We start from the raw sequence: 27580 nt of genomic DNA on the forward strand, positions 1-27580 counted from the left end.
ATTTAGCGTGGCCAGTCCACCTAAACTGCACATCTTTGGGTTGTGGGGGTGAAACCCACGCAGACACGGGGAGAATGTGCAAACTCCACACGGGCAGCGACCCAGAGCCGGGATTGGAACCTGGGACCTCAGCGCCGCAGTCCCAGTGCTAACCATTGCGCCACCGCGCTGCCCTTTCTCTCGCCATTTCCTTAGAACCATCCTCTTTCACCAAACTTGTAGTGACCTGTCCCAATACTTCCTTATGCAACTCAGTGTCAGCTTTTGATTGGTCATTCTCCCCTGTGAAGCACCTTGGGACTTTTTTTTAGTGTTAAAGGCTCTCTATTGTTAATGCAAATTCTTGGAGTCCCTCGACCAACTATCTCGTTGCCTGCACAGGTCTGGTGACTTCCTACAACACAGTGCCGAAGGAGTGTCCTACACAATGTGGTAAGGGAGAGTAGTGGCAGGTGTGTGGTAGCTCGACACACCACCAGGTTGGCATGCCGAGCGTACAAGAGCGTTAAAATATAATTAAAGGGAAGGGAAGATGCACAAACACCTTGCTGTGTTTGGCCTCCAGCCTTGCCATCTCAATGTTGCGTGCCAACTCCCTGCCACTGATATGGATGGCCACCTCTTTCATTGGCATGAAGGTGTGTATAGAGGAAGGGCTTGCTCCTGTTATCTGCATTTGCTCCTGCAGAAAGAGTGGGTGTAGATGTGTGCCCCACTGAAGGTTTTCTTTTGAAGTGCTGTGAAGCATTGTGAGGGCTGCAGCTTGTAGGGAGGGAGATTGACCAGAATAGTAATAGTTCCAGGGATGAGGGGATTTTAGCTCCAAGGTCAGGATTACAAATGCCAGCAGAAGGACTGTCAGCAAAGTGTCCCGTTGTGATTGGAGTGGAGACATGGCAATCCGGGATGGAAGGCGCGATCTACCTGATTGGGGACAGAGTCCCATAGCGCGAGATTAGCCGGGCGATCCCCGGCGCTCCAAGCACATCCGGGTATATCAGGGGTCACAGCGGGAAACTCCCTGGCGAGGCCCCGTTTTCTGTACTGAGGAGCTGCACTCGCCAGAACTCCAGTGCAGCGAAAGATCAGGGCGCCATTTTAAAATGGCATTTCTCTCTCAAGCCACCAACATGACCCTCCTCCCCCCCCCAACTCACTATAAGGGGGGGGGGGGGGGGTTCCTGGGTACTATCACCTGGGCATCTTGGCAGTGCCAGGCTGGCACCCATGTGGAATTGCTAGGGTGCCAGCCTGGCACTGCAGCATGCTTAACTGACACCAGCAGTACCAGGGTACCACCTGCCTAGAGGGCATGCACCTGGGGGCCTCCAATCCCCTGGGAGGCCCCAGGAGTGCCTTTCTGTATGCTCCCTATTTGTGGCAACCAGCACTGAACGGCAGTCACCTGAGGCCTCTAAGGCAAGGGAGTTAGATCCCACACTTTGGGTGGATCTCGGGAACACATTAGAGTGAGACTAGCTGTCGCATCTAATATGGAGATTTGCCAAAAAGTCATCCCGCCCACAATGGGCAGGATTCGCATCATGATGTCTCGCAAGATCGCGTTAGATCTGGCGAGGCGTGGCGAGTCGGGTCGATCCCGGAAGTGGAATCTCCAGGCGTTTACTGGTCGCAGTGCGCTGCGCCACGCTGCTTTTCAGGCGCAATGCGACCAATAGATACCACCTGGAGTGTTTGCTTGTGCTGGGGCTAACATCAAACAGGAAAGTGGTGTTGAGACCACAATGAAATCAGCCATGATCTTATTGAACGCTGGGGCAGCTCGAAGGGCTGAATGGCCTCCTCCTGCACCTTAGTCCTCCGATCCTATGTTTGTATGATGGGCCAAATGGCCTCCTTCTGTGCTGTCTCAAATCTCTGATTCCATGGTATTGTGCCAGAGAGCGGTGGCAAGAGGGGATGGCATCTGAGACTGCCAACGTGGTGCCTCAATCCAGAGCATTGTTTGTTGTGGTTGAAATCGCCTGGTGTTAAACACGTGGCAGACATTTGCGGGAATCCCTATGTGCACCGGCAGGACCTGGGTGCCCGCATTTCAAGTCCGATACTTCGCGTTAAAACTCTAACGGTTCCCTTCCTCCCTCCCTCCCCGAAACCACCCTTTGCACCCGCCCTCGCCACATCCGATTTGAAAAGAATTTGAGCCCAATTGCTGCCAGAAGCACTCTGGTGTGACGGGCAAGGCAACGCGACTTGTCAGGAAGATATTGTGCAAACTGGCAGCATATTCTTAAATGAGACAGGACCCAAGGCTTTTTATAGTAACCGATCACAGCCAAGCTCACAGCTGTCGATGCAGCAACGTGAAAACTTTATTGCACAAGTAAAGCTGGTGGGGGGAGGGGGTGGGAAAGCAGGAGGTAGAGAGCTAGGGAAGAGTACATCGAGGGATGTAAAAGAAAAAGGAACAAAATTAGATCAAGGGATTGTGCCTTTAATTACATCAAAAGGACTAACTCTCTGGGGAAGCTGTGTGTTAAAATTAAACTGATTGCCTTGTATTTTTTTTGATGATACTGCTGTTTTAGTCTTTATTATTCAGTCTGAAAGTTTTATCCATGATTCAGTAAAATGTTTATTCTTCAATATGCATGAGATATGGGTGGGGCAAATTAATGAAAAAGACCAGTTAATCATAGAATTTACAGTGCAGAAGGAGATCATTTAGCCCAGCGAGGCTGCACTGGATCTTGGAAAGAACACTCTACTCAAGCCCACACCTCCACCCTCATCTCCATAACCTACTCAAGCCCACACCTCCACCCCATCCCCATAACCTACTCAAGCCCACACCTCCACCCCATCTCCATAACCTACTCAAGCCCACACCTCCACCCCATCCCCATAACCTACTCAAGCCCACACCTCCACCCCATCTCCATAACCTACTCAAGCCCACACCTCCACCCCCATCTCCATAACCTACTCAAGCCCACACCTCCACCCCATCCCCATAACCTACTCAAGCCCACACCTCCACCCCATCCCCATAACCTACTCAAGCCCACACCTCCACCCCATCTCCATAACCTACTCAAGCCCACACCTCCACCCCATCCCCATAACCTACTCAAGCCCACACCTCCACCCCATCTCCATAACCTACTCAAGCCCACACCTCCACCCTATCTCCATAACCTACTCAAGCCCACACCTCCACCCCATCCCCGTAACCTTTTTGGGCACTAAGGGCAATTTATCACGGCCAATCCACTGAACCTGCACATCTTTGGACTGTGGGAGGAAACCAGGTCACCCGGAGGAATCCCACACAGACACGGGGAGAACGTGCAGACTCCACACAGACAGTGACCCGAGGCCGGGAATCGAACCCAGCCCTGGAGTTGTGAAGCAACTGTGCTAACCACTGTGCCACAGTTAATGGGGAGTTCTATTTACCAGTGATGGAATACAGTCTTCTACTTGTAGCATAAGCTGCAAGTCCCCAGGAAGGAAAGCACAGAATTTGTTTTACTTCCATCCTTCAGCAGTATATTAAAACATAAATTAAAGTATCAAATAATACAGTAGATAGGTATGGGTTCCGAAATTGCTTCCAGTTGGTCAAGTGATGACTCATATTCGGAGAACATCAGACGTTCCGGTTAGCTGAGAATTCCAGTTGGTGGAATACCGGATAACGCAAAGTAATATTAAACAACAGTAAGATTGCAAAGATGTTTAGGCTGTGGGTGCACTGTGGATGTAACATTCGATGACTGTTTCATCTCAATGGAGCAATATCGAACTGAGATTTAAAAAAAAACATTTTATTCCTTTCTCAGAGTTACAAAGTCAACAATAATAATCTTTATTATTGTCACAAGTAGGTTTACATTAACATTGCAATGAAGTTACTGTGAAAAGCCCCTAGTCGCCACATTCCGGCACCTGTTCGGGTCACAGAGGGAGAATTCAGAATGTCCAATTCACCCAACAGCACGTCTTTCGGGACTTGTGGGAGGAAACCGGAGCACCCGGAGGAAACCCACGCAGACACGGGCAGACTCTGCACAGACAGTGACCCAAGCTGGAAATCAAACCTGGGACCCTGGCGCTGTGAAGCAACAGTGCTAACCACTGTGCTACCGGGCCACCCGATCTCGGGCTTCATCCGACGCTTGATCTTAGCCAAAATGCCAAGCCTACGCTGTCTCTCTGCCACTCCCTCACAAATATCAAAGTACCCCCTTCTACTACCCCCTTAGGGGCAGCAGGGTAGCATGGTGGTTAGCATAAATGCTTCACAGCTCCAGGGTCCCAGGTTCGATTCCCGGCTGGGTCACTGTCTGTGTGGAGTCTGCACATCCTCCCCCTGTGTGCGTGGGTTTCCTCCGGGTGCTCCGGTTTCCTCCCACAGTCCAAAGATGTGCGGGTTAGGTGGATTGGCCATGCTAAATTGCCCGTAGTGTCCTAATAAAAATTAAGGTTAAGGGGGGGGGTTGTTGGGTTACTGGTATAGGGTGGATACGTGGGTTTGAGTTGGGTGATCATGGCTTGGCACAACATTGAGGGCCGAAGGGCCTGTTCTGTGCTGTACTGTTCTATGTTCTATGTACTATTAATAGATACTCCCAACGTCTAGGACAGTTCCAAGTGAAAGGTACGTTTCAAAGTAGTTAGACATTGTAAATTATGTCTGCTGCTGAGGAACAATGAACAGAATTGTAGTGTATCAAAGATAGTCTCCGGCTCATCTGAATGATGTACCCATGCACCAGTCGGTGTAAAAGCAAAAGAAAGACTTACCTCTAGATGGCTCCTTTCACAACCACCATCTGCCTCAAACTCTTTACAGCCAATGAAACTATCTTTTTTTTGGAAGTGTAGTCACTGTTGGGATGTAGCAAACACGGCAGCCAATTTGCGCACAGGAAGATCCCACAGACAACGCTTTACAGCCAATGAAGCATTTTCTGAAATGTAGCTACTGTTGTAATGTCGGAAACACAGCAGCCAATTTGTACACAGCACGCTCCCACAAACAGCAATGCGATAATGGCCAGATCATCTGTTTTTGTGACGTTGGTTGAGGGATATTAATTTGACCCGAGCACTCAATGTGCTCCTCTACTCTCCTGTGAGGTGGGCCCGTGGCTGGTTTAGCACAGTGGGCTAAACTGCTGACATGTAATGCAGAACAAGGTCAGCAGCGCGGGTGCAATAGGGGCTGTTTAGCACAGGGCTAAATCGCTGGCTTTGAAGGCAGACCAAGCAGGCCAGCAGCACGGTTCGATTCCCGTAACAGCCTCCCCGAACAGGCGCCGGAATATGGCGACTAGGGGCTTTTCACAGTAACTTCATTTGAAGCCTACTCGTGACAATAAGCCATTTTCATTTCATTTCAATTCCCGTACCAGCCTCCCCGAACAGGCGCTGGAATGTGGCGACTAGGGGCTTTTCACAGTAACTCCATTGAAGCCGACTTGTGACAATAAGCGATTATTATTATTATGTTGGCCTGAGAGGGCCCATTGGTTCACCATCCCTTCCAGATGTCCGCCCGCCCGACACTGCAGCACGAGATACCGTGCTGGTGTCTCAGCCTAGATTTTGTGCTCAGTGGTCTCCTGGACAGGGATTTGAACCTACGACCTTCTGATTGAAAGGTGAGGGTGCTACCAACAGAAAGATAGTTGCTTCCAAACGTCCAGCCAAAATAACAAGTGACAACTAACTAGAAATTGAGACGCTGAGTTAAGATCGAAGGAGCTGACAAATGGAGGCCCAGCATTTGAATGCACTCCTCACACCGCTCGGCTGAAGTTACTCTACCGCCCGAAAGTACTCAGCTCCCCAAAACAGAGGGCCCCAGCCTCACAATGGACCAACCAATCAAACAAATTGTCACAGAGGAAGGCCTGAGGGGGTGGGGAGAATTGGAGCAGTAACCGTCTGCTCTTCACGTGGAGGCAAACTAAAGAAATTGGAAGAATTTTGCCAAATGAAGAAAATGGGAATTCTTCCGGGAATTTCCCACCCAAGAGTCACGTCTCACCCCGGAGACTTGGTTACATGATCTAGGCAGACACTGCGGTGCTGCACTGGTCCCGACTTCCGGATGTGATGTAAAAGCCATCAGGTGGACAACCAACTATTCAAAGCAGAGAAGGAGGGGGGGGGGGCCTTCCCAGTATCCTGCACAACATAGATCCTTTACCCAACCACACCAAGATATGACCTGGTCGTTTATCACGTGTTGCGGTTTGTGGGATCTTCCTGTGCACATGTTGGCTGTTGGGGGTGCTACGGGCTGTGCCATGGGACGGAGGCCTGGCCCATGCCCTACTGTGCCTACATGTGCCGCAGTGCCTTGGCAGACACTTAAATGGATCTAATCTCTGCTACACTCTTTACCTCTCCACAACAAACTTTTCTCTGCCCTCTCTCTAACACTTCCCTAACCCAGCCACCAGGGGGTGGCTGATGCAACTGCAGACTCGGACTCCTCTGCAGAAATGCCACCCCGTGGTGTCCTTGCCGTTTAAGGAATGAAACCAAAGCCATGTTAAAGATGTGGGGTGGAAGGGGTGTTAGATATCAATTCACAGCTCCAGGGTCCCAGGTTCAATTCCCGGCTTGGGTCACTGTCTGTGTGGAGTCTGCACGTCCTCCCCGTGTCTGCGTGGGTTTCCTCCGGGTGCTTTAGTTTCCTCCCACAAGTCCCGAAAGACGTGCTGTTAGGTGAATTGGACATTCTGAATTCTCCCTCTGTGACCCGAACAGGTGCCGGAATGTGGCGACTAGGGGCTTTTCACAGTAACTTCATTGCAGTGTTAATGTGAGCCTACTTGTGACAATAATAAAGATTATTATTAAATCTCAGCAAGGATAAAGACAACAGTATAAGTCGGCTTAAGAGATTAGTGCAAAAGCATTTGATTGGGTGGAGTGGCGGGACTTGTTCGAAGTTTTGGGAAGGTTTGGGTTTGGGCTGAGATTTGTGGCATGGGTGTGGTTGCTGTATGTGGCGCCAACAGCGAGGGTGAGGACGAATGATATGAGCTCACAAAGCTTTGACCTACACAGGGGTACGAGGCAGGGGTGCCCGCTGTCGCCGCTGCTGTTTGTGCTGGCCATAGAGCCATTGGCGATGGCTCTCAGGGGGTCGGCAGAGTGGCAGGGGATAATGAGGGGACAGAGGGAGTTTCGGGTGTCACTCTATGCCGATTACCTCTTGCTGTATGTTTCGGATCCGCTGGAGAGTATGGGAAGGATTATGGGCCTGTTGGGGAGGTTTGGAGGGTTTTCGGGATACAAGCTGAATGTAGGGAAAAGCGAGGTATTCCCGGTGAATGAGCTGGCACAGCGGGCTAATTTAGGGGGAATGCCATTTACAGTAGCGAGGGATAGGTTTAGGTCCTTGGGGATTCAGGTAGCGAGGGAATGGACGGGACTCCATAAGTGGAACTTAACGAAGCTGGTGGAGGAGGCCAGGGAGGATCTTAAGAGGTGGGACACACGGCACTTAACGTTGGCGGGGAGGGTCCAAGTGATGAAAATGAATATTCTGCCGAGGTTCTTGTTTATCTTTCAGGCTCTCCCGATCTTAAAACCAAAGGCCTTTTTTCGGAAAGTGGACACAATCATCTCTGACTTTGTATGGGCGGGGAAGGTGCCGAGGGTGGGGAGGGCCCTGCTACAGAGGCAGAGGCAGCAGGGGGGGGTTGGCGTTACCAAACTTGCTTCATTATTATTGGGCAGCGAATGTGGACAAGGTGCGGCGGTGGTGGGAAGGAGAAGGGATAGAGTGGGTTAGGATGGAGGAGGAATCTTGTAAGAGGTCTAGTTTGAGGGCTATGGTGACGGCAGCATTGCCAATGGCTCCGAGTAGGTATTCAGGGAGCCCAGTGGTCCAGTCCACGGTGAAGATATGGAATTCGCTGAGGAGGCATTTTAGGGTGGAAGGGATGTCGGTGCTAACGCCGCTGTTCGAGAATCATGGGTTTGAGCCGGGGGGCGGGGGGAGGGGGGTGGATAGTGTATACAGGAGGTGGAGGGAAGTGGGGCTGGTCAAGGTGAGGGATTTGTATTTGGAGGAAGGGTTCGCCAGTCTGGAGGAGCTAAGGGAGAGGGTAGAGCTGCCGAGGGGTAGTGAGTTCAGGTATCTACAGGTTAGGGACTTTGCACGAAAGTTCTGGAAGGGGTTCCCTAGATTGCCGGGATACACCCTGCTGGAGCGACTGCTGCTTCCGGATGTGGAAGGGGAGGGAAGAATTGGGGATATATATAAGTGGCTGGGGGAGCAGGGAGGTGGGCGGGTGGTGAAGATCAAGGAGAAATGGGAAGCGGAGTTGGGAATGGAGATCAATTGGGGAGTATGGAGTGAGTCACTGCAAAGGGTAAACAGGACCTCCTCTTGTGCAAGGATGAGCCTGATACAGTTTAAGGTGGTGTACAGGGTGTATATGACTCGGGGGAGAATGAGTGGGTTCTTTCAGGGGGTAGCAGATGAGTGTGAGAGGTGTGGGAGGGGCCAGCGAATCATACGCACATGTTTTGGGGTTGTGAAAAATTGGGAAGATTCTGGGCGGGAGTGTTTGCGGTCTTAGCCAGGATAGTGGAGGAGGGAGTGGACCCGGACCCTTTGGTGGGGATATTTGGGGTTTCAGAGAAGCCGGAGCTCATGGAGAGGAGGAAGGCCGATGTCTTGGCCTTCGCCTCTCTGATTGCACGGTGATGAATTTTGCTGGAGTGGCGGTCGGCATCGCCACCGGGGGTAGCAGCATGGTTGGGTGACCTGTATGACTTCCTGCGGTTAGAGAAGATAAAGTATGAGTTAAGGGGCTCAGCAGGGGAGTTTGAGAAAAGGTGGGGGATGTTTGTGACCGTGTTTGAGGGGCTGTTCATCTCGGGGGGGGGGGGGGGGGGGGGGGGGGTGAAAAAGGAGAAAAATCTGTACAAACTGTATAGTTGATTGTTGGGAAGAATATTTCCCGGGGTGTTTATTTGCTGTAACCTACATTGATACAAGTTTGAATAAAATGCGTTTATAAAAAAAAGATGAGTGCAGAATATCTAGCTATGGAGACGAAATAGAAAGTGCGTTTGACGTAATGAAATAAGGGAATGGCTATGACCAGAGTTTAAGAGTGTCGTGGTGGCAGGACCCACTGGATCCTTAGTCGAGTAAACTTGACTTACCACACTGAAGTTTTCAGGGCCGCATTCGTCCATACGGTATCGGCATTCCTTGAGCATGTCCTTCAACTGATGGCCGGTCCTGTTGAAAAGTTCGTACATGCTGAAGGACGAGCCATCATTCCTGGCCGACGGAGCCAACTGGAATCCCGGATCCATGCCCTCGGTGTATCCCATCAGTATGCCGGCAAAGGCCAAGTCTGCGTAAGTGATCTTGGAGCGCCTGAATCTGTTGAAGTTGCAGAGGGTCACGGCCGGGAATAACAGGAAGGGACTGTCCATCTCATCGAGCGCCGTGATGTGGTGGTACTCCAGGTAATACATCACCCGGTCCATCACCTGGTACAGAAAGATGGCAAGGGAGGAGAGGAACGCACAGCCCCACAAGACTTGTCGGAAGCCACAGCCGCTTTCGACAAAGATATGGCTCATCCCGTGCAGGTTGGAGCTCCCGGCAAACGTGGCGAGGCTGATCACATTCGACTGGCCTGCCTCCTCATTGTCTCCCTCTTCAGAAAACTGATCAAAACTCCCCTCCCGTCTCTTCTCCTCTCCTTTCTCATCCTCAGCCGCAAAAGAAATAGTGCAAAATATCTGGACTGGCATTCTGAATAAACACAGCGAAGGCAAGCTGTTTTTCTTTTTAAATTCCAAAGATTACGAGTATCAAATTGCCTTGACAAATATTTTTTTTCTTCTTCAAAGTACAGTTGTGACTTTAAAAAATATCTTGGCGTCACATAGTTAAACCAATAAGACACATGTCAATAAGTTAAGGATAAAAAATAAAGATCTTCACATACTGCAGGAAGTTAAGAAGACATTGGATAATATCTCAAGCTGTCTCTGTTGCTGGATAGGTCACAGTTAGCTTCTCTGAAGAAGTGCTGTCTGCACACGCTGCTACAGAGTGTTGGAGCCAGGATGATGAGCAGTCCTGGCCTGCTTAATAATTTATAAGGAGCCCGTCCCAACTGACTGTGGGGAGGGGTTTTGTCAGTGGACTTGGCACCGCTGCCTCATCACCGGGTCCTGATCCACCATTCAATTTACAGCCCAGGCTCGGAGAGAATTCTCATACTAACCTGAACCTCTGACGCACACTCTCTTCCGAAACAAGCTCTCCGAGGCATCTCTTCCCTTCCAGCTATTGCAGCAGAGAAGGAAGTGTGAAGAGAGAGAGAGAGAGAGAGAGAGAGAAACGAGTCTCTCATCCTCGTTCCCACTCTTCCCTCCCTCGCTCAAAATAGCCTCAGCGAAAGAGTTCAATCTTCTTAATGAGTCAAAATTTGAAAGGTGATGTATCAGCCTCAGTGCAATTGAGATTTATTGTCCTGTGATCGCTGGCTGTTGACTAATTTGATGGTCTTTTCACTGGTGGGCGGGAGAGCTGGGGGCTTGACTAATGAGCACCCAAGTGCCAAGATCAAGGATATTAAAGAAACTTTATTGAAAGCAGCATCTCGCAGAGTGTTAGCAACAATTGAAGCTTGCGTTTGATTTATCGCTTGCTGCCAGCATCAATTACAAACTAGCTCTCGCCAGGGGAGCTAAGGATTACAATCCAAACTGCTCTCAAAGTTCAGCACGGGCTGCGTTTGACAGCTCTGAGTTCCAACAGTATTAAAAAGGCAGTGCATGGAAGTTGGTAACATACACTGGCAGCTTTTAGTGCGAATGCATCTTTTCTCCCCATTGGTCACACAGCCGAGTCATCTTTTAAAAACAATTAAGTTAGAGTACCCAATTCTTTTTTTCCAATTAAGGGGCAATTTAGCGTGGCCAATCCACCTAACCTGCACATCTTTGGGTTGTGGGGGTGAGACCCACGCAGACACGGGGAGAATGTGCAAACTCCACACGGACAGTGACCCGTTGCCGGGATTGAACCCAGGTCCTCAGTGCCGTGAGCCCCGTCATCTTTTAACCCTTAACAGGACAACACTCCAAATGTCCTGTCATCAGGCATAAGTTGGAGAAACCAAAATTGCCCCAGCGCATTGCAGATCGCGCGTTGGACTTATCCGCCCTTTCAGAACTCTTTGAACCGGCGTGGAAGCAAGTCATCCTCGATCCTGAGGGGCTGCCTCAGAAGAAGAAGATCCCTTTGCAGACTTCTCAAAAGAATGAAGACATTGCCATTCTGCAATGGACCTCAAGGGGTTAACCCTCTCAGCATAGAATGTTTTACTGTGAGTGTGTTTGCTAGCACTCTTCAAACACACATTGCTCTATGGAATTTTACCCCTCTGGGCCAGTGATGGACAACCTAGTCCAGTGAGTGGGCCGCATGAGTGTCCCTCCTTCATCGCAATGGGCCGCAAGATTGAAATCAGGATTGTTCACTCACCGTGACCCCATGAATAAGATTAAATACATTTAATGCATGCTGAATATTTCATAACGAGTTTTAGAAAATGCTTCATCATTTATATATTAATAGAACTGTCATCAACTTCAAATGGTGAAAACAATAGAAATATTTCCACTTTGGACACAGAGGGAGCGCACGGCTCTCACACTCAATGTTGTGAGCAATCAGCACACACCTCACTTCACTTGTCCTCGCTTTACGTGTGAATCACTTCAGTCACACCGGGAGGAAAAAGACTACACGGGCGGAAATCAGCGGAATGTGGTGACCCTGCGCGTGGGTAACGGTCAACAAAATGTCTCGTAGGCCCCACTCAGAGCCCAGATGGGCTGCATGTGGCCCCCGGGGCACAGCTTGCCCACCATTGGTCTGGGCCGTTCCCCTTCCACTTGGATCACCTACTCTGGTCAGATACATTCCTGGATATTCAACCACATGAACTGCGCCCTCCAACTGCCCCGCCTAGTCAAAAAACCCTTTCCCCCCACATTCAGTCCTTTTTTTGTAATCAACATTTTTCTCTCAAATGCCCCAGTAGTTTTTCTCCTGGGTTCTTCCAGGAGGTTAATCATTCATTCCTGGGGACTCCAGGGGAATCCTGGAGAGTTGGCAATCTTCGTTTTGCACTGATTGACAGGCCCATTTTGACTATTCTGTCTGGCTGATTGCCAGATTCATGCTATGGTAGAATTTATGCTGATAGTGTGACAGTCGTCCTCCCTTTGTAAACACTCAACAGCTGGGGAATGGTCATTACAATGCCCAGCTCCTGTATACTGGTACCTCGAGCACTGAATTGCAGGAAGAGTCAGTACTTTCCAAAGAAGAAGGCAAAAGAAGCCAGAAGTATGGAAATAAGGATTTTAAAATAATAGGTGGTTCTTCTTCACCTCAGAAGCCAATTGGACTATGAGGGGCTACACTTGGTTCTAACAATACACAAAAGTACCATGAAATACATTCCAATCAACTTTCGATGAATGCTTTGTTTTTACAGCACAGAAACAGGCCGTGTTTACGCTTTGCACGAACCCTCCTCCCATTCTACTTCATCTAACCCAATCAACAAGGCCAAAATACCATGGATGCTGGAAATCTGAAAAATAGACAGAAAATGCCGTAAATACTCAGCAGATCTGTCAGCACCTCTGGAGGGAGAAGCAGAGTGAGTTGCACAAACAGAAAGTGAGTGGTCCGATCGCGGCTTTTCCCGGCCCTGCCCTGCTAGTGTGACAGGGTGGTGGGCAACGCCTCCAGATTTATTTTGCCCAGAGTGCTGGAAAGGAGGTGGTGGTGGATCAGTATTATCCCTGGACTAGTAATCCAGAGACCCAAGGTAATGTTCTGGGGTCCCAGGTTCAAATCCCACCCTGGCAGATGGTGAAATCTGAATTCAATAAAAATCTGGAATTAAAAGTCTAACGATGGGCAGCACGGTGGCCTAGTGGTTAGCACAACCGCCTCACGGCGCTGAGGTCCCAGGTTCGATCCCGGCTCTGGGTCACTGTTCGTGTGGAGTTTGCACATTCTCCCCGTGTCTGCGTGGGTTTCGCCCCCACAACCCAAAGATGTGCAGAGTAGGTGGATTGGCCACACTAAATTGCCCCTTAATTGGAAAAAATAATTGGGTAATCTAAATTTTTAAAAAAAGTCTAACGATGACCACAAAACTATCATCGATTGGCGTAAAAAACCTTCAGGTTCACCAATGCCGTTTATGGAAGGAAATCTGCCATCCTTACCCGGTCTGGCCTACATGTGACTCCAGACCCACAGCAATGTGGTTGACTCTTAAAATGGCGCCTGAAATGGCAATTAGGAAGGGGAAACAAATATTGCCATAACCAGCAACACCCACCTCCCATGAAAGAAAATGACGTGCAGCCTGTTAGCCTCAGTATACCTCTGGACAATTACAAGTACCACTCATTTACCCATAACAACAACTTATTTCTATCTCACATTTGATGTAATAAAATATCCCAAAATGCTTCACAGGAACATTATAATGAAAAGTATTACACCGATCCACAAAAGGAGATATTAGGTCAGATGACCAAAAGTTTAGTTAAAGAGATCGGTTTAAAGGAGTTTCTTAAAGAAGGAGAGAGAGAGAGACATTTATAGAGAGAATTCTAGAGCTTTTAATAATAATCTTTATTATTGTCACAAGTAGGCTTACATTAACACTGCAATGAAGTTCCTGTGAAAAGCCCCTAGTCGCCACATTCCGGCGCCTGTTCGGGTCACAGAGGGAGAATTCAGAATGTCCAATTCACCTAACAGCACGTCTTTCGGGACTTGTGGGAGGAAACCGGAGCACCCGGAGGAAACCCACGCAGACACGGGGAGAACGTGCAGACTCTGCACAGACAGTGACCCAAGCCGGGAATCAAACCTGGGACCCTGGAGCTGTGAAGCAACAGTGCTACCCACTGTGCTACCGTGCTGCTTGGGGTCGACAGCACGGCCGCCAATGGTGGAGCGATTAAAATTAGGGATGTTTCAGAGGCCGGAAGTAGAGGAGTGCAGATATCTTGGAATTTCCTTTCCATAAACTGTGGATAAATTGTACCATGTTTTTTTTTTAAATTTAGATTATCCAATAATTTTTTCCAATTAAGGGGCAATTTAGCGTGGCCAATCCACCTACACTGCACATTTTTGGGTTGTGGGGGCGAAACCCACGCAGACACGGGGAGAATGTGCAAACTCCACACGGACAGTGACCCAGAGCCGGGATTGAACCTGGGACCTCAGCGCCGTGAGGCGGTTGTGCTAACCACTAGGCCACCGTGCTGCCCAAATTGTACCATGTTATGTATAACCCCACAAAGATAAGGGTGGCACGGTAGCACAGTGGTTAGCACTGTTGCTTCACAGCTCCAGGGTCCCAAGTCCGATTCCCGGCTGGGTGACTGTCTGTGCGGAGTCTGCACATTCTCCCCGTGTGTGCGTGGGTTTCCTCCGGGTGCTCCAGTTTCCTCCCACATTCCAAAGATGTGCAGGTTAGGTGGATTGGCCATGATCAATTTCCCTTAGTGTCCAAAAAGGTTAAGTGGGGTTGCTGGGTTGCGGGGATAGGGTGGAGGTGTGGGCTTAAGTAGGGTGCTCTTTCCAAGGGCCGCTGCAGACTCAATGGGCCGAATGGCCTCCTTCTGTACTGTAAATTCTATAATAAATGAGGAGGATAAAAGTCAGCTCCTGTCTGATATTCCAGGGTTCTGGACGCTCCCGTGTATAAAAAAGCACAACAAGGTGAAGATCACTAGAAAAAGACAGAAGCTCCTTCTCCAACAAGAATATCCGCTGACTCTTACAGGGCAAGCAGATCTGGATTGGTATCTCTGGCAGGATATCAGGGTGTCTGATTTCTTGTTCGATCGGTTGTTTTAGGGTAACCTGATACAGATATTGTCAGCAGACCAATATGATGAATCATGGAAATCAAAGTAAAAAGGAATTGTGCAATAAGCGCTGTACGGAAATTATCGCAGAACACTGATGTAAATGAGGCACTCTTTCGTCGTAATTCCAGGCGATCTCTCGCAGTCTTGCTGACTGGTTGTCAGGGGCAATGGAATGGGGGTTTCTGGATGGGCTTCCTTTTATATGTTGGAAGCTCCTTCTAGCTTCATCTGCCTCCTTATCCAGCATGGCCTTGGGACTCAGCGGTAATGGCTGAGGATCCTCTAATGGAGGGAGATGGCCTTGTTTTCACCTCCTCTCCCTCTAATCGGGCCCCGTAGACTTGTCTGACATAGCCCTCGCTCTCTGCTAAGGCCTATCATGAGGTAATGATGGAGGAGATTGGACATGTTCTGTGGAACGGACAGGCCTGATGAAGTAAATGATCTCCTCTGGATCCATGCTTTCTCATTTGTCAGCACCAAACTTTCTTTTGTTTAAAATAAACCAGGCATCGTGCAAATAGGAACAGGGTGGACAGTCGGACAACCAGAACCATTCCATAATTTACATAGGGCAGCACTCAACACCGAAAGCTACTACTCGTGGAGTCCCGTGGTGTTCCTGTGAACAGGTTCTGTCTATTGAGTATGTGCAGGGGACGCCAGTTGTTTCATAGAGAAAGAAAGGGGGATGTTGTAATATTCCTTCAAGGGATAGCAGCATGACACCACCAGAAAGGGAATAATAATAATCTTTATTAGTAATAATCTTTATTATTGTCACAAGTAGGTTTACATTAACACTGCAATGAAGTTACTGTGAAAATCCCCTAGTCGCCACATTCCGGCACCTGTTCGGGTCACAGAGGGAGAATTCAGAATGTCCAATTCACCTAACAGCACGTCTTTCGGGACTTGTATCCTGTGATCCAATTTAGTTTCACTTTTACTTGGAACAGAGCACAAACACACAGCTTTGATGTCTTCAAGATTTATATATATGTATAACTGTTCATAGAATCCCTACAGTGCAGAAGGAGGCCATTCAGCCCATCAAGTCTGCACCGACCCTCTGAAAGAGCTCCTAACCCAGGCCCACTCCACCACACCGTCCCGTTATATCACCTAACCGTTGGACACTAAGGGACAATTTAGCATGGCCAATCCACCTAACCTGCACATATTTGGACACTAAAGGACAATTTAGCATGCTGAATCTACCTAATCTGCACATCTTTGGACACTAAGGGGCAATTTATCATGGCCAATCCACTTAACCTGCATATCTTTGGACACTAAAGGACAATTCTAGCACGGCCAATCCACCTAACCTGCATATCTTTGGACTGTAGAAGGAAACCGGAGCACCCGGAGGAAACTCATGCAGACACGGGGAGAACGTGCAAGCTCCACACAGACAGTCACCCAAGGCTGGAATTGAACCCGGGTCCATGGCACTGTTAGGCAGCAGTGCATCACTTGGCAAGTCTTAATAAATTAACTCACGTGTTTGCCCAATCCCTCATAAGCAATTGGTGCTTATATCATTAATCCTTCTGGAGGCCCATAAACAGGCTGTTCATATCTTAATTGGATGGCAGGCAATGGTCAAACAACTCTTTTATCCCGTTTGTAAGATTTTAATACCTCACAAACGTTCAAGGGAATGAAAAAAACTGTTTTAATATCCCGACGATTTTTCTCTTGGGTTTGCTCACAGCAGTGTCCTGGAGATTCATCTTAAATTCCCAGGAATCTCAGGACATTCCTGGAGGGGTCGCAACTAGGAAAGGACACCCTATTTCCACATGAAATCTGGTTTATTCTAAACAACAATTTGTTTGGTGCAGACAAATGAGAAAGCATGGATCAGTGGAAGAGGGAAAGTATATTCAAAAAGAAAGGGGGATGTTGTAGAGAACATAAGAACATAAGAACTAGGAGCAGGAGTGGGCCATTCGGCCCCTCGAGCCTGCCCCGCCATTCAATAAGATCATGGCTGATCTTTTTGTGGACTCAGCTCCACTTACCCACCCGCTCACCATAACCCTTAATCCCTTTACTGTTCAAAAATCTATCTACCTTTGCCTTAAAAACATTCAACAAGGTAGCCTCAACTGCTTCACTGGGCAGGGAATTCCACAGATTCACAACCCTTTGGGTGAAGAAGTTCCTCCTTAACTCAGTCCTAAATCTGCTCCCCATTATTTTGAGGCTGTGCCCCCTAGTTCTGCTTTCACCCGCCAGTGGAAACAACCTCCCTTCTTCTATCTTATGTATTGCCTTCATAATTTTATGTTTCTATAAGATCCCCCCCATTCTTCTAAATTCCAAATTCCAGTGAGTACAGTCCCAGTTTACTCAGTCTATCCTCATAAGCCAATCCTCTCAACTCCGGAATCAACCTAGTGAATCTCCTCGGCACCCCCCTCCAGTTCCAGTACATCCTTTCTCAAGTAAGGAGACCGAAACTCTACACAGTACTCCAGGTTTGGCCTCACCAGCACCCTATACAGCTGCAACACAACCTCCCTGTTTTTAAACTCCATCCCTCTAACAATGAAAGACAAAATTCATTTGCCTTCTTAATTACCTGCTGCACCTGCAAACCAACCTTTTGCGATTCATGCAGAGACCATTTAGTTCATCAGGCCTGTGCTCTCCACAGAACATGTCCAGAACTGATGGATCAATGAATCCCTAAAGCACAGATCTTGTATTGGTAACTTGTTTCTTTCACTGTTCAGTGATTGGTGGGATTGTCATTCTTAGAGGGTATTCCTGGTTACGTTTGAGATTTTGTCCGAGATACAAGAGGACTATACAGTGGTTAATGAGCTTCTATCACGTATCCTGATCTGGCTTAGGAATAAATTGCGGCCTGTTATCCGACATGATCTCTCTGGGCACACCAAACGAACTGAAACTAGGAGACCGTGCAGAACAGTTCTGCTTTACATATTGCACAATTGCCCGAATAGTGGGGTACTTGATAAAGCAGTCAACGATTACAATGAAGCCAATACCTTGGACATGAAAGAGCTCTGATGCAACTTTGGGCCCAGGATGTGCAGGAACTTCACATGGAGTCAGTGGTTCTTTGTGTTGACATGGCATCTGTTCTTGACATGTCTCACACTTCTTGACGATGACTTCAATGTCACTGTTCATACCTGGTCAATAAACTCTCTTCTGCAAGTCTTCTCATTCAATCTGTGTCCCGTGTGTGAGTGATGAAGTTGTTGAAGACTATCAGGTCGCAAACATTCTGGTACGATGACCTGCCTTGTCTTTACAAATGACACCCCAGGAGTTGCCTAGCTCGCCCTGGCAAGGTCAAAATGGTCTCACCTGTTCATGGACATGCTGAATGGAATCAGGGGTGGAATTCTCCCAGCCCTGGGCCGAGCCGGAGAATCTCCGCGACCAGGTCACGCCGCCCCGATGCCGGCACGCGATTCTCCGCAGGGCGGAGAATCAGTGCCATTGGCGCCGGCGTGGTTGGCGCGGCGCCGGTCGTGGACCGCTCTACGCGGTTTCCCCCCCCCCGATTCTCCGGCCTGTATAGGCCGAGCGGCCGTAAAAAAAACGAGTTCCGCCTCCCTTCAATTATGGTTTCCCACAGTTTGTGTAATGTGGAATCTTTCAACGTTTCGTCTTGTTAGCTACTGGCATTTGCAAAATGTACCAGGTCAATTTGGAGAACACCTCCAAGTTCAGTCAACTTGTAGCTCTCCGGATATGTCTTCTGTTTTCACTGGGTTAGGCAATCTGCTAAGTATGATCATTACGTTAGTTGGCATGTACTTAATCTCACAGTCGGAACATTGAACCTTGATCAATCTTGGCAATGCACCAGTCAATGGTTTTGCATCAAATCATCTCCAATGTCTTGTGGTCAGTCTCTACCAAAAATCTTTTGCCAAATAGATTGATATGAAAACGAAATGATGTCAAACACTGAAACTAATGTTTCCAGCTTGATGTTGGGGCAGTTGGATTGCATTATGGACAGAGATTTTGTAGCAAATATTACAAGTTGATTTGCCTTTTTGTAGTATGCATGCTCCCAGACCTTTCTCTGTCTCCCTTGGATAGTAAAATTACAATGTCGGTGCTTCTTATAATGATTGTTTCACGGCTTCAAAGTGGCATTGGTAATCTTCATGGCACAAGAAAGGCACATCGGGCGCGATTCTCCGCAAAGGCGGAGAGTCGTGAAGGCTGCCATGAAAACGGCCGTGTTTCACGGCAGCCTCCGCGCCCCCTCCCGGGACCCAATTCTCCTCCCCAGTCGGGGCTAGCAGCGCGGCCCCGTGAACTCCGGCATCGTGGGCTTAACGAATTTCGCTAAGCCCGCGCACCAAAGTTAGCGACGGCTGACGCATATGATGACGTCAGCCGCGCATGCGCGGATTGGACGACTCCAACCCGCGCATGCGCGGATGACGTCATCCGCGCATATGCGTCAGACCCGCGCATGCGCGGTCCGTAATGCCCCTCAGCCGCCCCGCGGACTTATCCTGCGGGGCGGTGGAGGGAGAAAGAGTGCGCGGGATTGAGGCAGTTTCAATGATCCATCCTTGTTTACGACACATGTGATTGAGCTGTACCAGCCTGTGTGTCTTGTACCCTTCTGGTCATTCTATGTTTCTCAATTCTGCCTAGTTTTGCTTTCAATTTGTCTAGTATGTGGATGCTGCACTTGCGTGGTGGATCAATTGACAGACTTGCGTTCTACTGGAAGTGTAATGTTGCAGCTCCCTTGAAACTCCCAATTTTGTCAAAAGATTCTGGATAGTCTGATGTTAGGCTGTGAACTGAGGTGAGAGGAGTAGATTATGAGGTTGATCTGCCTTGTGATGTCGGACTGATTCCATGCGTTGTTACTCGCGTGAAGTCAAGGCATGCTGGTAGATCTGCAATTGCTGGGCCTTTAATTTCCATGGTGTAAGACATCTGTGACACCCAGGAGGATTAATTAGACTTGCACTCCAGGACTATGGATCCTGCACATGAAATTAGTGAACCGTCCATGCTGAAAATTTCACAACTGTAGGTTTGGCCATGGCCTGCCACATCTCTGGATGCACGTCTCTTAGAATTCACAGGGGTCGTAGGTTGACACTTGCACCTGTGATAATCTTGGTCAATGCCGAATAGTTACCAACTTTCTAAGGACAGATAATTTGAATCTTGGCAAACACTTTGGAAGGTGAGATGACATCTATGTTTTCGAAGTTCACGGTGTGAAACATCTGTTTGTGCTGTTCTTTGTGTTGCTTATTTCAGGCTGATTGGCATAGTGTTCACAAAATAGCTTTAATTTAAATGTATTTATACTCCTAACTTGGATTTGACACGTACGCCTTAAGAATACACAGTTGATTGATAACATCTAAACTACACTTATCTACAGCTAATCTCATGACTGGTTTAAACCATGACCTGCTCTCACTTACACTACCTGCTCTTCTGACCTTAACTAGCTACCTCCTGAACACACTCTCCCCCAAGGCTTAGCATCACTGTCTTATATAGTTGTAACTGTAGCTCCTTCTAGTGGCTACTATCGACATTACATTAATCCTTGCAATGCTGATAGTTATGATAATACCACAGTGGTCACTACCCTTTATTTTGATGTTCACATCATCGTCATTTTCTAGTTTGTCAATCACCTCGTGTAGATTTCTGATGGGATACTAGTTGGTCATTCTTATTGTTTGAAGGTACCTGTCGTGAACAGTCTGTTTGGATCGGTACATGGCTCTTTGTAGCTGCATCAACCTTTGCCCTTGTGCACTGCCCTTGCCAATGGCCAAAGTTAATCCTGATGTGCAGCCTGTGTGGACCTTCATTCCCAATTGCTCAGTGAATTTTGATGGCTTGCTCGTCTACGTCAGGCGCACTTAAATCAAGAATCCAGAGCTCTGTACGCTATTTAAACATTTTGAATTTGGATAGTAGGTCAGCTGCATCCCAGTTCAAAATGGGCAGTTCTGTGGACTCTCTGACACTATCTCTTTGACCTTCTGTGGTAGTACCTGGTTTGAAGGTCGCTGTAGATGTTTTGGTGTGTTCTTCTGAAGCTCTGCCCAGCAAGGCGGGTTGTGGTGGGACACTACCACAGGGCAATGGCATCTTTGCTCTTTCTTCAATTTATTGTTCACCAACTCCTGAAGCCATCCGCTAGAATCACAATATTTGCTGGCCGGATTTTTCTGATGGTTTCTCTGTTCTTTTTTGACTCTCCCTCGCTCGCTATCGATCCGGCCCACACCCTGCTCACTCGCCTTTCTCGAATGAGCTGACCCAATGCTGATCCTCTCGATGCGCTGTCCCTCTCACGGGACTGACAGGTTATGCGCTGTAGCCTCTCCACGAGGGATCCCTTAGCTCACTGGCTCTTTACTTGAGCACTCGCTCAGTACTCTGTCTTCAACGGTTTCCTCTGCAGTCACAAGTTTTGAGCACGCTCCAAAGCTGCGACTTCGTTGTGCTCTGACCAAAGCGTGCATGGCGATTTCCTGCCATAAGACTATAAGATATAGCAGAATTAGGCCACTCGGCCCATCGAGCCTCCTCCAACATTCAATCATGGCTGATATTTTCTCATCCCCATTCTCCTGCCTTCTCCCCTTGATCCCCTTATTAATCAAGAACCTATCTATCTCTGTCTTAAAGACACTCAATGATTCGGCCTCCACAGCCTTCTGCGGCAAAGAGTTCCACAGATTCACCACCCTCTGGCTGAAGAAATTCCTCCTCATCTCTGTTTTAAAGGATCATCGCTTCAGTCTGAGATGGTGTCCTCTGCTTTAGTTTTTCCTACAAGTGGAAACATCCTCTCCACGTCCACTCTATCCCAGGCCTCGCAGTATCCTGTAAGTTTCAATAAGATCCCCCCTCATCCTTCTAAACTCCAATAAGTACAGACCCAGAGTCCTCAACCATTCCTCATACGACAAACTCTTCATTCCAGGGATCATTCTTGTGAATCTCCTCTGGACCCTTTCCAAGGCCAGCACATCCTTCCTTAGATACGGGGCCCAAAACTGCTCACAATACTCCAAATGTGGTCTGACCAGAGCTTTATACAGCCTCAGAAGTACATCCCTGGTCTTGTATTCTAGCCCTCTCAACATGAATGCTAGCATTGCATTTGCCTTCCTAACTGTCATGTAGCACAATCTTAGGCTGCTCACCGTGTCACACCTGTAGAAACCTTGCTGCCACCTGTCTTACCACGGCTGAACACCATGTTATGTTTGTATAATAATATAAGCACCAAATGCTCTCCCATAAGGAATTGGGTAAACATGTTGTGGGTTCATTTAGTAAGTTCAGACATATGAGAACAGTTATAAATTGGAATAAAGCTTGAAGACGTTAGGAGCTGTGTGTGTATGCTCTGCTCTGAGCAAAAGTGAAACTGCAACTGAATCAGAGGACATATTTCCCTTCTAGTGATGTAATGCTTATATGCCTTAGAGGCATATTATAACTCAGAGAATTAAAAATGAATCTTTCTGGACACTGATGCACGCGAACAAAAGAAAACAAATCATCAAGCTATTTTAAAAATTGTGACTTTGTTTTTTCATTTCCCTCGAACATTTATGAGGTATAAAAATTTTGGAAGTGGGATAAAAGAGATGTTTGATGAACCATCGCCTGCCACTCAATCAGGTGAACAGCCCATGTGTGGTTGGGGGGGGGGGGGTTCTGTATGCATCGGGTGACCAATGGAGGGAGCATAAGGCTGGAAGGTTAAAGGTGAGAGGTCAGATGATGAATTCTCCAGGAAAAGACCCAGCCAAGGGTAGAAAGCCTACCCACAGATCATGTACCGTCTGCTCTTTCAAACATTTGCACGATTCTATGATTGATTCGAACCCATCCATTGATACTCATTAAGGGCATGTGTCACATAAGTATGCCCAAACCACCATTGGCCGTCAAGTAAAAGTCTAAAATATTCATCAATGCTCACATCTCTTAGGCGGGATTCTCTGAGCCTCCTGCCGGGCTGAGAATGGGGCGTCGGACCCGATTGCGGACCGGAGAATCGCCGCCAGTCGCACGCACGCACGCGCAGTCGACGCGGCACCGGTCGGGGGCCATTGAAAGAGGCCCCCGCGGCAATTCTCAGCCGGCAGCTGGCCGAGTTCCCGCCGGCGTGGTTCACTCATGGTGCTCCGGTTTCCTCCCACAAGTCCCGAAAGACGTGCTGTTAGGTGAATTGGACATTCTGAATTCTCCCTCTGTGTACCCGAACAGGTGCCGGAATGTGGCAACTAGGGGATTTTCACAGGAACTTCATTGCAGTGTTAGTGTAACATTACTTTTTATATGACCAATCACAGCTTTCGTAGGAATCGCATGGAATTGAAATTGCTCTTTAGACACACGAGATATTAACAAGGTCATAAGAATATGCAGCTTTCGAACGTATTGTTTCCGAGAACACTATTTTGTTAACAAGCCACTATCAGCAAAAAAACCAGCATGCTTGTTAGAAGCTCTCCGCTTTCTTGCATGAGAAAATTGGCAAAAAAATACACAATTGATTTTGCTGTCACATCAATCTGTCATATTGCTTTACTGCATTTTTAGCTGAATATAATGATTGAGTGAGATGAAAAATATCATAAAATATTCCTTAGTTCCCTTTATAAAAATATAGAGTGCTGCAAGTGCTCAGCAGGTCAGTCATCATGTGAAAGGCTGCTTAATGATTTGGCAGTGACCCTTCATCATCTTCCCTGTTAAAGGGTTCAACCTGAAACGTTAACTTACTGCTCACTAAACACACAGCAAGTGGCGTCTGGCTTCCTGCTATTGTGAGGCTATCAATTAATCAACCCATTCGTTCTTCTCATTGACTGACTCTGCCTACTTCATAAGATCGATACGGTCTTCCTCTTGCATAAACTTGCAATGTCCTTCCAGCTCCTCGAGTTTGTAGCGTCCTTTCTCCTCGAGTTGTGATGTCCTTCCTCCTCCTCGGGTTTGTGATCTCCTTCTTCCTCCTCCTCGGGTTTGCGATCTCCTTCTTCCTCCTCCTCGGGTTTGCGATCTCCTTCTTCCTCCTCCTCGAGTTTGTGATCTCCTTCTTCCTCCTCCTCGGGTTTGCGATCTCCTGTTTCCTCCTCAGGAATTCCCAGCTCGAACCAATTCTCAGGACTGATTTGGCGAAGCACATTAATTTAAGTTGGCAAAGGAATACACGAAAGGTTTTGGCCTTCCAGCTTGCATGTATGGTACAGTTCACCATTTTGTTCCTTGGTTAATAAAATGACCATTTGCCATCATAACTAGCAGGGCTTAACTCACCGGATGGTCAAGTCTTCACAGTGTCATGTGACGTGTGGACTGCCAATCTGATTGTCAGTGAACGGGAGTAATAAACAATGTTGCCATTGTTGCCCCACCCAGCTTGTTTCAGACAGGGGAGGAATTATCATTTCAGAGTTAATGGGCCGGATTCTCTGTTTTTGGGACTGTGTCCCCACGCCGTTGTAAAAACTGTGGCGTTTCACACCGAAACAAATGGCGTGAAAAGGCCCCATATTCACAGCCCTGCAGGGGGCTAGCACGGAGCCGGTGTATTTCTAGCAGCTTTAGCTGCAGATACAGGCCCCGCACTTCTGGGTCGGAGGCCGCACATGCGCATGGCAGCGGCCATGTCGTGTTCCATGGCGGGCTCAGACCCGCCAAAAAGTGCCCCCGACCCGGACCACCCGCACAATAAGGCCCCTCTCTCCTATGAGGCGTCCCTGCCTTCCAATCGGCCCTCTCCCGACCATGGCAGCCACGGATTGAGTCCGCAGCCGCAGGGGTCCATGCCATCGGGACTTCGGCCAGTCTGGGGCGCTGAATAGCAGGGCGGGCCTCCAGCAATGGCCGCAGGTAGGGGATTGGCGGCACGGCGTGAAACTGGATTCTCTGCCCCGGCGCCGGACGCGATTGTGGCATTCGGAGTTCGGAGAATCCAGCCCAATATTCTGGCTGGCTCTCTCCACCCCCTTGTCCATCTCCGCAAATTCACAGGCAGACATTTAAACAAATACCAGCAGCTAGAATGGTCCAGCTCTGCAAGAATAAAACTCTCAACATACATGGATACAAAGTGGGACTGGAGAACAACAATGTAACTGGCTCAGTACATTTATCAGACTCAACTTGGTGGCCGTAAATAACAATTTTTATTATTGTCACAAGTAAGCTTACATTAACACTGCAATGAAGTTACTGTGAAAATCCCCTAGTCGCCACATTCCGCCGCCTGTTCGGGTCACAGAGGGAGACTTCAGAATGTCCAATTCACCTAACAGCACGTCTTTCAGGACTTGTGGGAGGAAACCGGAGCGCCCGGAGGAAACCCACGCAGACACGGGGAGAACGTGCAGACTCCGCACAGACAGTGACCCAAGCCGGGAATCGAACCCACGACCCTGGAGCTGTGAAGCAACAGTGCTAACCACTGTGCTTCCGTGCTGCTCACACAAGCACTAAGAGAGCAAGAGAGAGAAGGAAAAGAGAGAAAAGGAAAAGTGGAAACACTGTAAAATGGCGCAAACCTTCCCACGTGGTAATTGCTCACAACGGCAAGAGTTCAAGACAAGGTTTTCACACCATGTTCAGGCACGTACCAGAACACATCTCCCTCAACTCCAGCAATACCAGAGGCACCAATGACACTGTCACCTCCTCCCCTTGGATACCAGATCCATCTGTACTCCTGCAGGAGCCAAACACTGATTCTTAAATCCCACTGTAACAAAAATAGACAACTACAAAAAAGGATGCTTTATATACACCACGGAATGTAACCTAACCCGAACCTCAGGCAGAGTACAGGAGGATCATCATTTCACATATTTATACAGAGGGGGCCAGCAGATATAGATTCAGATTGTGGTCAATGCAGTCAGCGCCTCGCAACTCCCAAATCGACAGGGCTTAAAGAAATAGGGAGAACTACCAGAAGCTGAAGGTCGCAGGATAAAAGAGGACCAGGGTCCAGCTACGCGTCCGTATTTCCTGGCAGACCCCACCACCTATTAATGAAGAGGAGAAAAAGATTACTTGTTCAGACTAGGGACTGTCCCACTATATGGGGGGTAACAGGATATCAACCATAGTATGGGACCCAGCTCACCCCCAGGCCCTCGTGGAGTCCAAAGAACAAAGAACAAAGAATAAAGAAAAGTACAGCACAGGAACAGGCCCTTCGGCCCTCCAAGCCTGTGTCAACCATGCTGCCCATCTAAACTAAAATCTTCTGCACTTCCTGGGTCCGTATCCCTCTATTCCCATCCTATTCATGTATTTGTCAAGATGCCCCTTAAACGTCACTATCGTCCCTGCTTCCACCACCTCCTCCGGCAGCGAGTTCCAGGCACCCACTACCCTCTGTGTAAAAAACCTGCCTCGTACATCTCCTCTAAACCTTGCCCCTCGCACCTTAAACCTATGCCCCCTAGTAATTGACCCCTCTACCCTGGGAAAAAGTCTCTGACTTTCCACTCTGTCTATGCCCCTCATAATTTTGTAAACCTCTATCAGGTCGCCCCTCAACCTTCGTCGTTCCAGTGAGAACAAACCAAGTTTGTTCAACCTCTCCTCATAGCTAATGCCCTCCATACCAGGCAACATCCTGGTAAATCTCTTCTGCACCCTCTCTGAAGCCTCCACATCCTTCTGGTAGTGTGGCAACCAGAATTGAACACTATACTCCAAGTGTGGCCTAACTAAGGTTCTATACAGCTGCAACATGACTTGCTAATTTTTATACTCAACGCCCCGGCCAATGAAGGCAAGCATGCCGTATGCCTTCTTGACTACCTTCTCCACCTGTGTTGCCCCTTTCAGTGACCGGTGGACCTGTACACCTAGATCTCTCTGACTGTCAATACTCTTGAGGGTTCTACCATTCACTGTATATTCCCTACCTGTATTAGACCTTCCAAAATGCATTACCTCACATTTGTCTGGATTAAACTCCATCCGCCCAAGTCTCCAAACTATCTAAATCCTGCTGTATCCTCTGACAGTCCTCATCGCTATCGGCAATTCCACCAACCTTTGTGTCGTCCGCAAACTTACTAATCAGACCAGTTACATTTTCCTCCAAATCGTTTATGTATACTACGAACAGCAAAAGTGCGTCCACAGGAGTTTGTCAATCACGGATATTCAAACACATTGAAAGAAAACCCCAGCCTCTCAGGACGTCCCTAATAAGCCCCTTCGAGAAGGGACGTCCCAAGCATAAGGGGGGCAACATGATACCAACCACAGCACTGGACCTGGCCTAGTCCAGCCCACTCTGACACACAGGAGTCAGTACACCCAGCACACACCCAAGGCCGATCACTCAGCCAGCCCCACTCCTCACTGACCACACCCAGGGCAGTGCACCAACCTCACCGACACAAGAAAAATCACATCAGCCTCAACCAGGAAGACCCCACTACCAGAGAGAAGAGGAATCGTCAATTATTGACACCCAGTTATTGGGTGTCTTGGGAGAGGGACCTATTCCTTCCGCACTGAAACACTAAGGGAACCCCCCCCTAACCCATTGAACCAAACGGAGTTTCTAACGGTATGTTGCTCAGCCAGG

At 48.4% G+C, this 27580-nt stretch overlaps 1 protein-coding gene across 2 annotated transcripts in view; it reads right to left on the bottom strand.

Moving 5' to 3' along the window:
- Positions 1 to 27580, bottom strand: part of asic1b (acid-sensing (proton-gated) ion channel 1b) — an 809000-nt gene that overhangs the window by 249146 nt on the left and 532274 nt on the right. The window contains exon 1 of one of the 2 annotated variants that reach the window (XM_038786501.1): positions 9166 to 10510. The exons of the other annotated variant lie outside the window; for it this stretch is intronic. Coding sequence (XP_038642429.1) covers positions 9166 to 9768 — 603 coding nt within the window. The 5' untranslated portion in view covers positions 9769 to 10510. Of the gene's footprint in view, positions 1 to 9165; positions 10511 to 27580 lie in introns of those variants that run through there. 2 annotated transcript variants of the gene reach the window in all.

The sequence above is a fragment of the Scyliorhinus canicula genome, chromosome 28 (assembly GCF_902713615.1).
Source record: "Scyliorhinus canicula chromosome 28, sScyCan1.1, whole genome shotgun sequence".
NCBI classification, from domain to species: Eukaryota; Metazoa; Chordata; class Chondrichthyes; order Carcharhiniformes; family Scyliorhinidae; genus Scyliorhinus; species Scyliorhinus canicula.